Source organism: Hylobates moloch, unplaced genomic scaffold, assembly GCF_009828535.3.
Source record: "Hylobates moloch isolate HMO894 unplaced genomic scaffold, HMol_V3 SCAFFOLD_3, whole genome shotgun sequence".
Lineage (NCBI taxonomy): Eukaryota > Metazoa > Chordata > Mammalia > Primates > Hylobatidae > Hylobates > Hylobates moloch.
The window spans coordinates 63,883,877-63,897,679 of NW_026652278.1; the positions used below are offsets into that span (position 1 = coordinate 63,883,877).

Below are 13,803 nucleotides of genomic sequence, written 5' to 3' on the forward strand. Positions count from 1 at the left end.
TAACATGGTGAAACCCCGTCTCTACTAATAATACACAAAAAAAATCAGTCGGGTGTGGTGGCGGGCGCCTGTAGTCCCAGCTACTCGGGAGGCTGAAGCAGGAGAATGGCGTGAACCCGGGAGGCAGAGCTTGCAGTGAGCCGAGACTGCACCACTGCACCCCAGCCTGGGGGACAGAGCCAGACTCTGCTCAAAACAAAACAAAAAAAAACAAATTTTCCTGACATGATGCTCATTTACCCTTCCATATGAACCTTGGAAACATGCTAAATTTGAATAGATTGGGGGATTTGTGGCTAGACATTTAGGATTGGCTTTCTCATTTAGGAACACTATTATGTTCTTCTAACTGAACTTTCTTTTATAACCTTCTGTTTATATTTTTTATAGTTTTATTCTTAGGTTTTTTGCATCTTTCTGTTTTTTAACAACCTTACTGAGATATCAGACTTTAAACCAAACTTCTATCTGGTTATTCCTAGTATACAGTAAAGCTATTGCATCTTCAGTATACAAGGATCCACTTGTTTTACTCTCTTTAAAAATCGCTTAGAGGCCGGGCGCGGTGGCTCACGCTTGTAATCCCAGCACTTTGGGAGGCCGAGGCGGGCGGATCACGAGGTCAGGAGATCGAGACCATGGTGAAACCTCGTCTCTACTAAAAATACAAAAAACTTAGCCGGGCGTGGTGGCGGGCGCCTGTAGTCTCAGCTACTCGGAGAGGCTGAGGCAGGAGAATGGCATGAACCTGGGAGGCGGAGCTCGCAGTGAGCCGAGATTGCGCCACTGCACTCCAGCCTGGGCGACAGAGCGAGACTCCGTCTCAAAAAAAAAAAAAAAATCGCGTAGATTTTTCTGTGATTCTCTTGAAAAATATTCTAGAAAGACTATTATAGCTATAATAATTGTGTCCTATTATTTTAATACCAGTCATATATCATATTGTCTATGTTTCAAATAGGACTGTAGAACAATTATGAAGTCTGTATACCAGCAAGAAGTTAGTGAATATAGTAGAAAAATAATTAAATGTCACCATAGTATTCATTGACATTAGGAATAGATAGTATATTTTTGTACAAACAGAACAAGAATGTGTATACCTTTAGTGTTCTCCTGGTTTTTGGAAGGAGAGTAATTAAAAAGCTGTTTAAATACTTGGTTTTTCTGTTTCCTATATGCATGTGACATGACTAGAAGCCAAATTTGCCTACTATAACAAAAACCTCTACGGGGCTTTGAGCTGCTTCTGTCCAAGCCTTGAGTATTCAAGAATAATCTTAGCTACAGTTGCCTCTTGGAAATTTAACAGTATCTTTATCACAACACTCTCCTCTCCACCAACATAGGTACCTCTTTTTTTTTTTTTTTTTTTGAGATGGAGTCTTGCTTCCGTCGCACAGGCTGGAGTGCAGTGGTGCAATCCTGGCTCGCTGCAACCTCTACCTCCCAAAGTGCTAGGACAACAGGCATGAGCCATGGTGCCGGCCTGGGTAGCTCCTTTTTACTGTGTTTTACTTTGCTAGGTGACAAATATTGTTGGACATATATTCATATGCTTATCATCTATTTCCATATTCTCTTTTGTGAAGTGCATATTCAATTTTCTATGGGGGCAATTCTCTGTATATGTTGTGTCGTATATATTATGCCAAATATTTGTAATGTAAATATATATAATATGTGTATATATATATCGTGTCGAATATATGTCATGTAAATATTTCCTCCTGCCCTTTTGCTTCCCTTCTTTATTTTTTTTATTTTATTTTTTTTGAAATGGAGTTTCTGTTGCCCATGCTGGAGTGCAGTGGCGAGATCTGGGCTTACTGCAACCTTGGCTTCCTGGGTTCAAGGGATCCTCCTGCCTCAGCCTCCCAAGTAGCTGGGACTGCAGGCAGGTGTCCACACCCGGCTCATTTTTGTGTTTTTTGAAGAGACAAGGTCTCACCATGTTGCCCAAGCTGGTCTCAAATTCCCGACCTCAAGTGATCCAACCACCTCCCAAAGTGCTGGGATTACACATGTGAGCTACTGCACCCAGCCTGCTTTTTTTTTTTTTACTCTGTTGCCCAGGCTGAAGTGCATGATGATAGCCTTGAACTCTCCATCTCAAGTGATCCTCCTGCTTGCCTTCTCTATTTTTTTATTTTATTTTTTGGGGGGATGGAGTTTCTGTTGCCCATGCTGGAGTGCAGTGGTGTGAGCTGGGCTCACTGCAACCTCGGCCTCCCAGGTTCAAGGAATCCTCCCCCGTCAGCCTTCTGAGCAACTGGGACTACAGGTACATGCCACTATGCCAGGTTTATTTTTTGTGGAGACTGGGTCTCAGTATGTTGCCCAGGCTGGCCTTGATCTCTTGGCCTCAAGCAATCCTCTCACCTCTACCTTCCAAAATCCTGGCGTTACAAGTGTGAGCTGCGGCACCCAGCCTTTTTTATCTTTTCAATTAGCAGATTTGGTAAGCCATTTTAAAAGGCTTTGCCCACTCCTAGGTCATGAAGATGTTTTCTTCTAAAATTCTTCATTGCTTTATTTTTTATGTTTAGATATACATTATAATTCAAGTTGATCAGTGTGAGGTAGGGGTCAAGATTCATTTTCTTCCATAAACTTTGGAACAATTGGTCAGTTTACACATACACACACACACACACACAAACCTCTGATAGGGTTTTGATTGGGATTGCATTGAATCTAGAGATCAATTTTGGGAAAATTGACATAATTATAATAATGCCTATTCCATGAATTTATACTCCTCTGCATATAGTTAGTCCTTTGTTTAATAATATTTTTAGTTTCCAGAAGTCTTATGGATTTAATATTTAAGCAATTTATTGAACTCAGATTTTAATTTAAAGACTCCTAACCATTGTGCTTAATTTTCTATTGTACAGTGATGGAAATTTAGAATATCTAGAAAGGGCACAAATTCTTCAGTAAAAAGCTTTTTAGCATTTCCTATGCAAAAACTTTATTAATGTAAATTCGTTGTTAATTTTGACAACTTGAATATTAACCAGTATAATTTTGGTACGATATATATAATTTTGCATTTGAGATTATTTGCAAGCACTGTGTTATTGTTTGGCTGTAAGAGGACATATAAATATAGAAAAAATTTTAATATAAATAATTGTGTCTAGGGGGAAGGTCCTAAAGCCAACTCTACTCAAGGGATGCCTTGGTAGCAATGATTGTTAACCATCTGGAGTGACAGAAGAAAGTGATATTGGGTAACTAACTTCTTAAGAAGTTTCCTCTCAAGTTTTGTAATATTATAGCAACAAAAAATTATGCTATTGGTTGCTCCATTCTGGTAACATGGATGGGCATTTTCATCATGTCCTGGTTATGTACTGATTAATGTGGTCAATCTCTGCACTTTGTAGATTTTTGATACATGGAGGCAGTTTTAAATGGTTGGGTGGTTTTATGTGGTGACAACATTTGTATAGAATTTTTTTTTTTTTTTTGTGGTTAACACCGCGACCACTGAGCAAATTTTAAATACTGCTGAAGCCTTTTTAACATCCCAATAATTGGATGCAGTATTAAATAAATAAATAAATAAATATTTACAATTAATTTTTCTATTTTGCATTCGCCAAGTCAACTAGACCACATTAGTCTTATGAATAAAATGCATATAATGCATCCTTCCAATAGCATGTAAAAATCACAGAAATCGCACTGGCATTCCTTTGTGTATATTAATTCTTGATAGTCAAATGAGTCACCCAAAGGAAAATCCGTAACATTCCTCAGATGGCCAAAATTCAGTTGTCAAGTTTATTTTTAATGTTGAGAGTTCTTGGTTATTTCCATCTAACTACATTAGATGGTTTTTTTCTGTCATCTACATTTGTTCCCTTGTGACATTTGTGGAATTTCAGCGCAGTTTTCTACCGGGCCCTCTCTTGTCTGTTGTGCAAACTATAACAGCAGTGAAATAAAACACAGACTGCCTTGTACTACTTCTACAAATAATAACCACGTGTCACAGATTTTTGTTCCGCCTGTTGTTTGTTAGTCATATAGGCTCAGGTACTCTTGTGATGAGTCTCATAAAGGGAACTGTTGAGGCAGTGGAAAGTCCTACAGGGTTTTATCCCTTGAGAAGTAGTAACTTTAAAAAAACTAAAATATGGCCGGGCATGGAGGCACATGTCTGTAATCCCAGATCTCTGGGAGGCCAAGGAAGGAGAATTGCTTGAAGCTAGGAGTTTGAGACCAGCCTTGGTAACATAGTTAGACCCTGTCTGTAGAACAAATTTTATAAATTAAGTAAATAAACTAAAATATAATCATGCAGAACGTCAAAAGGAATATCCATTGCATTCAAATTTGGCATACTTGTCTTCCATAGATGAATGTATTCTGTTTTTTCAGGTTTTAAGAAGAAGCAGTGATGAAGAAAAAGTTCTTTGTTTGGTCCGGCAGCGTACAGGCCATCACTGTCCAACTGCTGTGATGGTGGTGCTCATCATGGTGTGGGATGGCATCCCTCTTCCAATGGCCGACCGGCTATACACAGAGCTCACAGAGAATCTAAAGTCATACAATGGGCACCCTACCGACCGAAGATGCACCCTCAATGAAAAGTAATTAAATCTGTTTTATACTGCCTTACCATTCAGATCTCTATTACATATTGGTAAAATTGTTAATTAGCTACCAACTATGCATATTATATGGGAGAATAGGATTTGAGTATTGTGGAATTAAAGAGAATGAACATTTCTGTAAAGAGAGAGTATTTTATAGTGAGTTAAGGTCAGTTTAAATCATTCTCCTTTGGAACATTACTTCACTGTGACTGGGTGCAGTGGCTCACGCCTGTAATTCCAGCACTTTGGGAGGCCGAGGCAGGAAGATCATGAGGTCAGGAGATCAAGACCATCCTGGCTAATACGGTGAAACCCCGTCTCTACTAAAAATACAAAAAATTAGCCGGGCGTGGTGGCGGGCGCCTGTAGTCCCAGCTACTCAGGAGGCTGAGGCAGGAGAATGGCATGAACCCGGGAGGCAGAGCTTGCAGTGAGCTGAGATTGCGCCACTGCACTCCAGCCTGGGTGACATCCCTTCCCGAAAAGGGAAGCAATGAAAGAATATTGCTGACCCAACTCACTTCTAGAGTCTGGAGGAAAGGGATTTTGACTTAGAAGAATGGTCTTCCACAGGAGTGTCATATCATTTTGCATTTCCTCTATTCAGTGTAAGAGAATATCTGTTTTTCTATAGTCTTACCAATGATTATGTTGGCAAATGTGAGTTTTTGCCTATTAAAAGAAATGACATCAGTGTAATTTTGACCTGAATTTCTCTTATGAATGAGAGTATTTTTTTCACATGACTAAAAACCATTTGGGTTTTTTTGTTTGTTTGTTTTAACCACCTGTTAAATAACCTAGCCCATTTTTGCAGAGAATTCCTCCATTTATCTATTTTCTCTCTGATGGTGCTATTAACTCTTATTCTGTGATATAATTTGCAAATATTTTTCTGTTTGTCTTTTTCCTTTGGCTGTGTTATCTCCCGCAAAAGGTTTTGTTTTTAATGCAATCAAACATACCCATCTTTTTCATTATTTGGGTCTGGATCTTGAGTGGTATTTAGGCATGTTTTTCTGTGACTTTAAGCAAAGCAACATATAATGAAACCAATATTTTTCTCATCAACATTGTAGCAATATTGAGCGATATCCCAGGAACTGCTGTAGGCGGTTTCACTTATAATCACGGTTTCTAACAGCCTATTGACATTAAGTGAGAAATTACTAGACTTGTTTAAAATATAAATTTTTGAAATTTAAATCTCTCATACATTTAATGAATCACTGGTGAATAGTTGTAAGAGGAGATAAGTTTTGTTGTTGTTCTTGTTTTGTTTTTTTGAGACGGAGTCTCGCTGTCACCAGGCTGGAGTGCGGTGGCACGATCTTGGCTCACTGCAACGTCTGCCTCCTGGGTTCAAGTGATTCTCCTGCCTCAGCCTCTTGAGTGGCTGGGACTACAGGCATGCGCTTTGGGAGGCCGAAAAGGGAGGATCATTTGAGGCCAAGAGTTAAAAACCCGGCCAGGCAACCTAGTAAGACTTCATGTCTACAAAAAAAAAAAAACTGTTTGGGAATGATGGCACATGTCTCTAGTCCTAGGTAATTAGGAGGCTGAGGTGGAAAGATTGCTGTTGCCCAGGAATTTGAGGCTGCAGTGAACTATGATGATGCCACTGAACTCCAACCTGAGCAACATGGCAAAAGGAGAGAGAGAGAAAACTTCATGGGCCTGATGTAATGGCTCATGCCTGATCAAAGCAGGAGGATTTCTTGAAACCAAGAGTTTGAGAACCTATCCCTACATAAAATTTTTAAAACCAGGCATAGGGGTGTGTGCCTGTGTTCCTGGCTACTTTGAAAGCTGAGGAGGGAGGATGGCTTGAGGCCAGGAGTTTGCCGTTATAGTGAGCTATGAATTTGCCAGTGCACTTGACAGAGCATGATCAAGTCTTCCCCTCACCACCTCCCGCAAAAAAAACAGTTCATAAATACGGAAAGATGTAAGAATACTTCAGCGGAGTCTTTTTTTTTTTTTCTTTTTGAGACGGAGTCTCACTCTGTCGCCCAGGTTGAGTTGTGGTGGCATGATCTCAGCTCACTGCAAGCTCTGCATCCCAGGTTCATGCCATTCTCCTATCTCAGCCTCCCAAGTAGCTGGGACTACAGGTGCCTGCCACCATGCCTGGCTTTTTTTTTTTTTTTTTTGTATTTTTAGTAGAGACGGGGTTTCACCATGTTAGCCAGGATGGTCTTGATCTCCTGACCTCATGATTCGCCCACCTCAGCCTCCCAAAGTGCTGAGATTACAGGCGTGAGCCACCGTGCCCAGCCCAGTGAACTCTTTTTTGAGACAGTCTCACACTGTCGCCCAGGCTGGAGTGCAGTGGTGCAATCTTGGCTCACTGCAACCTCTGCCTCCTGGGTTCAAGCAGTTTTCCTGCCTCAGCCTCCCAAGTACCTGGGATTACCGGCGCCTGCCACCACATCTAGCTAATTTTTTTTTTTTTTTTTTTTTAGTAGAGATGAGGTTTCACTATGTTGGCCAGGCTGGTCTCAAACCTGCCTCAGCCTCCCAAAGTGCTGGGATTACAGGTATGAGCCACCGCACCCGGCCTGGTGAACTCTTATATACCCTTACTTAGATTCCACAATTGTTAACTTTATGTCACATTTGTTTATGTACACATATAAACATGTTACTGTTGTTGACTTATTTCTTTCTTGATCATTTGAGAGCTAGATGTAGACTTTGTCTTTTTCCCTAAATAATACTTGAGTGTATTTATCCTAAAAATGAGGATTGTTCTCTTGTATATCCCCATATAATGATCAAATTCAGGAAATTTAAATTTGATAAAATACTGTGATCTCATCTTAGTTCATATTCAAATATCATCCATTTCCCAATAATTTTCCCCTGTCCATGATTCAATACATTTAGTTATTTTGTCCTTTTGCTCCCTTAATCCTTTTTGTTTTCTCAGTTTTTGTCTTTCATGACATTGAAATTTTTTAAGCGAAAAGGCTAATTCTGTAGACTGTTAATCAATTTTGGTTTATCTGTTTCTTCCTGACTCAAGTCAGGCTATGAAATACAACCTATAGCCAAAGATGCCTGAAACAAAAGAAAAAAAAATTAAAAAATGAAATATAACCTGGACTATTACAGTCAGTGCAATTTGTCCCACTATTGGTGTTGTTGACTATTTAAAATAATCTGAGGACGCTCTTTTAGATCTCACAACTTATCACATTTCCTCTGTGTTTCATTTTTAAAATAATAGTACATAGTAAGTTAAACAACGTTTTTCTCTCCTTCCATGTCTTTTTCAATGATATGAATAAATTTCTTGTCTTTTCTATTTGTTTGGCAACTTTAATTTATTCAAAATGTTTTAACCATTTTCATTCCATTTGCATCTCATTTAGTGAATTTCATTGTAGTCTTTCTTTTATAAGCAATGTTAAGTTACATATCAGGCATTTTCCAGGCTTTCACAGTGAAAACATAAAAAATAGTTTTTTTCTAAATTTTTATATTATTTTCACTTTTTCAAAATATTTGGTTTCTTTATTGTTTGTATATTTTAATCATTACATAAGTACAATATATACTAAGTTGTAAGCATTATGCAATTTTATTTTATTTTTTACTTAATTATTCTTTTAATGTTATTTTTGTTCTTTCTGGTGGAATTTAAAAGCATGCAATCCTTTTTTAACTTTCATTTTAGGTTCAGGAGTGCATTTGCAGGTTTTTTATTTAGGTAAATTCATGTCACGGGTTTGTTGTACAGATTATTTCACCAGCCAACTACTAAGCTAGTATCCAATGGTTATTTTTTCTGATCCTCTCTTTCTTCCCACCCTCCATCCTCAGGTAGGCCCCAGTGTCTGTTGTTCCCCTCTTTGGGTCCATGAATTCTCATCACTTAACTCCTACTTATAAGTGAGAACATGCAATATTTCATCTTTTGTTCCTGTGTTAGTTTGCTAAGGATAGTGGCATTTAGCTTTATTCATGTTCCCACAAAAGACACGATTTTGTTCTTTTCTATGGCTGTATCCTATTCTGTGGCGTATGTGTACCAAATTTTCTTTATCTAATCTGTCATTGATGGGCATTTAGGTTGATTATATGTCTTTGGTATTGTGAATAGCACTGCAGTGAACATTCACATGCATGTGTCTTTATGGTAGAATGATTTATATTCCTTTGGGTATATACCCAGTAATGGGATTGGAAGAGCATACAGTTTTATAACTACAAGAAGAATATATGGTACTTTCATTGTCATTCTTACCATATAGTTTAGTTTAAGGCTTTAGAAATGCCCTAGAAGTTATACACTTAAGATTTAATTAAATGAAACCGGTTTTCTGCTCCATTTTTTTCTATTATGCACTTTTTAAAGTTTTTAAAATTCAGAAACTGTTTTGTTTTTGTTTTTGTTTTTTGAGATGGAGTCTTGCTCTGTTGCCCAAGCTAGAGTGCCATGGCACTATCTCAGCTCACTGCAACCTCCGCCTCCTTGGTTCAAGCAATTCTCCTGCCACTGTGCCAGGCTATTTTTTGTACTTTTAGTAGAGATGGGGTTTCCCCATGTTGGTCAGGGTGGTCTTGAACTCCTGACCTCATGATCCGCCCACCTCGGCCTCCCAAGGTGCTGGGATTACAGTCGTGAGCCACTGCACCTGGCCAAGAAACTGTTTTTATATAAAATATATATTGTTTTTCAATCCTCAGAAAATTATATCAGTCTCATTTTAGATATAAAGCAGCTGAATTCCAAAGAGGTAATACAATGTTCTAATTTGCATTTGTGATATGGAACAAATCCAGGATTTAAAACCCAGATTTAAAAACAAGGTTCTGCCCAGGCTCAGTGCCTCACACCTGTAATCGCAGCACTTTGGGAGGGTAGATAACTTGAGGTCAGGAGTTTGAGACCAACCTGGCCAACCTGGTGAAACCTGTCTCTACTAAAAATAAAAAAATTAGCCGGGCGTGGTGGCGCACACCTGTAATCCCAGCTACTCAGGAGGCTGAAACAGCAGAATCGATTGAACTTGGGAAGCGGAGGTTGTAGTGAACTGAGATTGTGCCACTGCAATCCACCCTTGGTGACAGGGCTACACCCCATCTCAAAAAAAAAAAAAAAAAAGAAAAACCCAGGTTCTTTATTTCCCTATCTCAGACATCTCCAAATCAAACAATACTGTAGGTATTTTAGATTTGTATAGTTTATTCCCATTTATTTGGATTTACAATCATGACCAAATATTTTTGCTAAAAATTTGGTTATAATAAAGTATAGTTAGCCCTGGTCCCCTAGTCAGATTTCTTGAAAAAACAAAAGTTAGCTTTTTATTTTTTTTTTTTTTTTGAGACGGAGTCTTGCTCTGTCGCCCAGGCTGGAGTGCAGTGGCGCGATCTCGGCTCACTGCAACGTCCCCTCCCGGGGTTCACGCCATTCTCCTGCCTCAGCCTCTCCGAGTAGCTGGGACTACAGGCGCCCGCCACCACGCCCGGCTAATTTTTTGTATTTTTGGTAGAGACGGGGTTTCACCGTGGTCTCGATCTCCTGACCTCGTGATCCGCCCGCCTCGGCCTCCCAAAGTGCTGGGATTACAAGCGTGAGCCACCGCGCCCAGCCAGCTTTTTATTGTTAACATTAAACTACTTTAAATAAGTAATATAATAGATAAGTGTTATAACCGGTTCTTTAGCCATCCATCCTTCTAAAGCTATATAAACCTGAAATGTTCTCTTGAGGTATTGTAATGCTTCATCAATTCACTCTCTTGTAATTACAATCTTACAGTCGTACCTGTACGTGTCAAGGAATTGATCCAGAGACTTGTGGAGCTTCATTCTCTTTTGGCTGTTCATGGAGTATGTACTTTAATGGCTGTAAGTTTGGTAGAAGCCCAAGCCCCAGAAGATTTAGAATTGATCCAAGCTCTCCCTTACATGTAAGTGTCCTTTTTTATTCAAATAATTTATATTTGAATTACACATTGAATATGTAAGTGCATTCCTTTAACATTTTTTGAAACACTATAAAAACTAAATATTGAAAAGTAATAATCAAATAGTAAAATTATATTTCTATTATATAAGTAAATAAATTAATTAAGACTCTAAATAAATTAGGTAAAGACTTTAGCTATCACCCCAAATTCCAATTGTCCCTGGCTTCCTCCTCCTGCTCTACTACCCCACCCCGGCAAAATCATCATTAAAAGAACCTAGAATTTTATACTCAGCCAAAATAGGAAAAACCCATTTGCCAAAATTTCAAAGACTCAGAAAGTTTACTACCCACAGACCTACTATGAAAGAATTACTAAAGGACGTAATCCAGAAAGAAGATATATGAAACCGGAACGAATCAGTCCGGGACACGAGGCCATGGTGAGCAAAGAAATTAGTCGAATTTGGTGTTAAGTTAAATAAGTTCAATACTTATATATTATATTAAATTAAAATAACCTATAAGTATAACTCCACACCTTTATCAGCTCGTGGGTGGGTAGGCAGTGGGAGGGGGTGGGGCACCAATAGGAACTAAGTATTCTAATGTGTTATGCTTTCTTTGTTTGTGTAGTGAGGATTTATATATTGATTAACTATAACATCGATATCTTTTAATCTTTGAGCAGTGACCAAGAGTAAAAAACATTTTATATTACAAGCCACTATACACATACATAGACATAAGAAAATAATTAGACCTATCTGAAAACAATACTTACCTTTCTTACATGTAACAGCAGTAACATTAAAATATTTAAAAAGTTAATATCAATGTAGTTATTCTAAGAGTCTATGATACATCATTTTTTATCAGATTTCTTTCTTTTTTTTTTTTCTTTTTTTTTTTTTTGAGACAGAGTTTCGCTCTTGTTGCCCAGGCTGGAGTGCAAAGGTGTGATCTCGGCTGACTGCAACCTCCACTTCCTAGGTTCAAGCAGTTCTCCTGCCTTATCCTCCCAAATAGCTGAGATTACAGGCATGCACCACCATCATGCCCAGCTAATTTAGTATTTTTAGTAGAGATGAGGTTTCACCATGTTGGCCAGGCTAGTCTCGAACTCTGGATCTCAGGTGAGATCTGTAGTCCCAGCTACTAAGGAGGCTGAGGTGGGAGGTTAGCTTGAGCCAACCAGCTAGGTTTTCTTTCTAAATATTATATGATAAAAGTATCTGTCCCTTTTTGGCTCTCTGAGCTGCACCATAGTGGTTGGCATGAATAAGCCCCTTATGAAAGGCAGCACAAAGGGAGCCAAGAAGAAAGTGCTTGATCCATTTTCTAAGAAAGATTGGTATTATGTGAAAGCATCTGCCATGTTCAATATAAGAAATATTGGGAAGACACTAGTCACCAGGACCCAAGGAACCATAATTGAATCTGATGGCCTCAAGGGTCGTGTATTTGAAGTGAGTCTTGCTGATATGCAGAATGATAAAGTTGCATTTAGAAAATTCAGCTGATTACTGAAGATGTTCAGGGGAATAATTGCCTGATGAGATTCCATGGCATGGATCTTACCCATGACAAAATGTGTTCCATGGTCAAAAAATGGCAGGCAATGGTTGAAGCTCATGTCAATATCAAGACTACCGGTGCTTACTTGCCTCATGTGTTCTGTGTTGGTTTTACTAAAAAATGCAACAATCAGATACAGAAGACCTCTTATGCTTAGCACCAATGGTTCGGCCAAATCCGGAACAAGTTGATGGAAATCATGACCTGAGAGGTGCAGACAAATTACTTGAAAGAAATGGTCAATAAATTGATTCCAGACAGGATTGGAAAAGACATAGAAAAAATTCTTGCCAATCTATCCTCTCCATGATGTCTTTGTTAGAAAAGTTAAAATGCTGAAGAAGCCTAGCTTTGAATTGGGGAAACTCATGCAGCTTTATGGTGAAGGTAGTCGTTCTGGAAAAGCCACTGAGGATGAAAGAGGTGCTAAAGTAGAATGTGCTGATGGATATGAACCACCAGTCCAAGAATCTGTTTAAAGTTCAGACTTATAATGGTGGCAAATAAAAAGTCATATTTGTGGGGGGAAAAAGTGTCTGTTAGTTTATAAATATAAAGGATCTTCAAAACATTCAAGGAAAATGCATATTATGAATAAACTATGCATGGATTTCATAGTATTTTTCACCAAAATAAACTCATACTTACTTGTAACGTGCCTGAATGGGGTCTAGTTTGATGCGCTAAGAAGGATAAGATGTCAGTTTATAAACTGCCTCTATCAGAGCAACATGAATTGTGCTAAAATTGAAGCAAGAACAAACATCAAATTTCTGGTGAAGCTTGGGTGGAAGAATGATAAAATTGTTGATGCCTTATGAGAAGCTTATGGGCACTGCCCCAAAGAAATCTGCAGTTTACAAATGGATAGCTCATTTTAAGAATGGATGGGATGATTTTGAAGATGAAGGCCAAAGCGGCAAACTATCCACGTCAATTTTTTTTTTTTTTTTTAGTCTGGGTCTCACTCTGTCATCCAGGCTGGAGTGCAGTGGTGTGGTCTCAGCTCACTCACTGGACCTGACCTCAGGTGATCCACCTAACTCAGCCTCTCAAAGTGCTGGGATTACAGGCATGAGACACCGTGGCCAGGCAGCTCTTTAGAAATTAAGATAAAATTGGCCCCCTCTGGCTGTTTAAGGAAAAATATTTGGCCAAAGATCAATGACAGTCCCTACTCCTTGCCAGGTGCCCAATTAATACCTAGGCTATTTTATAAAGCTATTTTGTTGTTGTTGTCTTGAGACGGAGTTTTGCTCTTATTGCCCAGGCTGGCGTGCAATGGCTGATCTCGGCTCACTGCAACCTCCACCCCCCGGGTTCAAGTGATTCACCTGCCCCAGCCTCCTGAGTAGTTGGGATTACAGGCTCCCGCCACCATGCCTGGCTAATTTTTGGTATTTTTAGTAGAGACAGGGTTTTACCATCTTGGCCAGGCTGGTGTTGAACTCCTAACCCTGTGATCCACCCACCTCAGCCTCCCAAAGTGCTGGGATTACAGATGTGAGCCACAGCACCTGGCCTTTTGTGTGTGTGTGTGTGTGTGTGTGTGTGTATTTTTTTTTTTTTTTTTTTTTTTTTCTGAAATGGAGTCTTGCTCTGTCACCCAGGCTGGAGTGCAGTGGCGCGATCTCAGCTCACTCAAGCTCTGCCTCCTAGGTTTATGCCATTCTCCTGCCACAGCCTCCC

At 39.2% G+C, this 13,803-nt stretch overlaps 1 protein-coding gene and 1 pseudogene across 3 annotated transcripts in view; both read left to right on the top strand.

Annotated features, from left to right (window-relative positions):
* Window positions 1-13,803, top strand: part of TET1 (tet methylcytosine dioxygenase 1) — a 142,638-nt gene that overhangs the window by 103,925 nt on the left and 24,910 nt on the right. For 2 of the 3 annotated variants that reach the window (XM_032138640.2, XM_058436299.1), the window contains 3 exons: window positions 4,396-4,607; window positions 10,387-10,537; window positions 10,893-10,979. In XM_032138640.2, the coding sequence (XP_031994531.1) occupies window positions 4,396-4,607; window positions 10,387-10,537; window positions 10,893-10,979 (450 nt within the window). The remainder of the gene's footprint in view (window positions 1-4,395; window positions 4,608-10,386; window positions 10,538-10,892; window positions 10,980-13,803) is intronic. The other variant, XM_032138650.2, reaches the window with a different exon arrangement.
* On the top strand, window positions 11,808-12,684 carry LOC116458729 (small ribosomal subunit protein eS1-like; annotated as a pseudogene).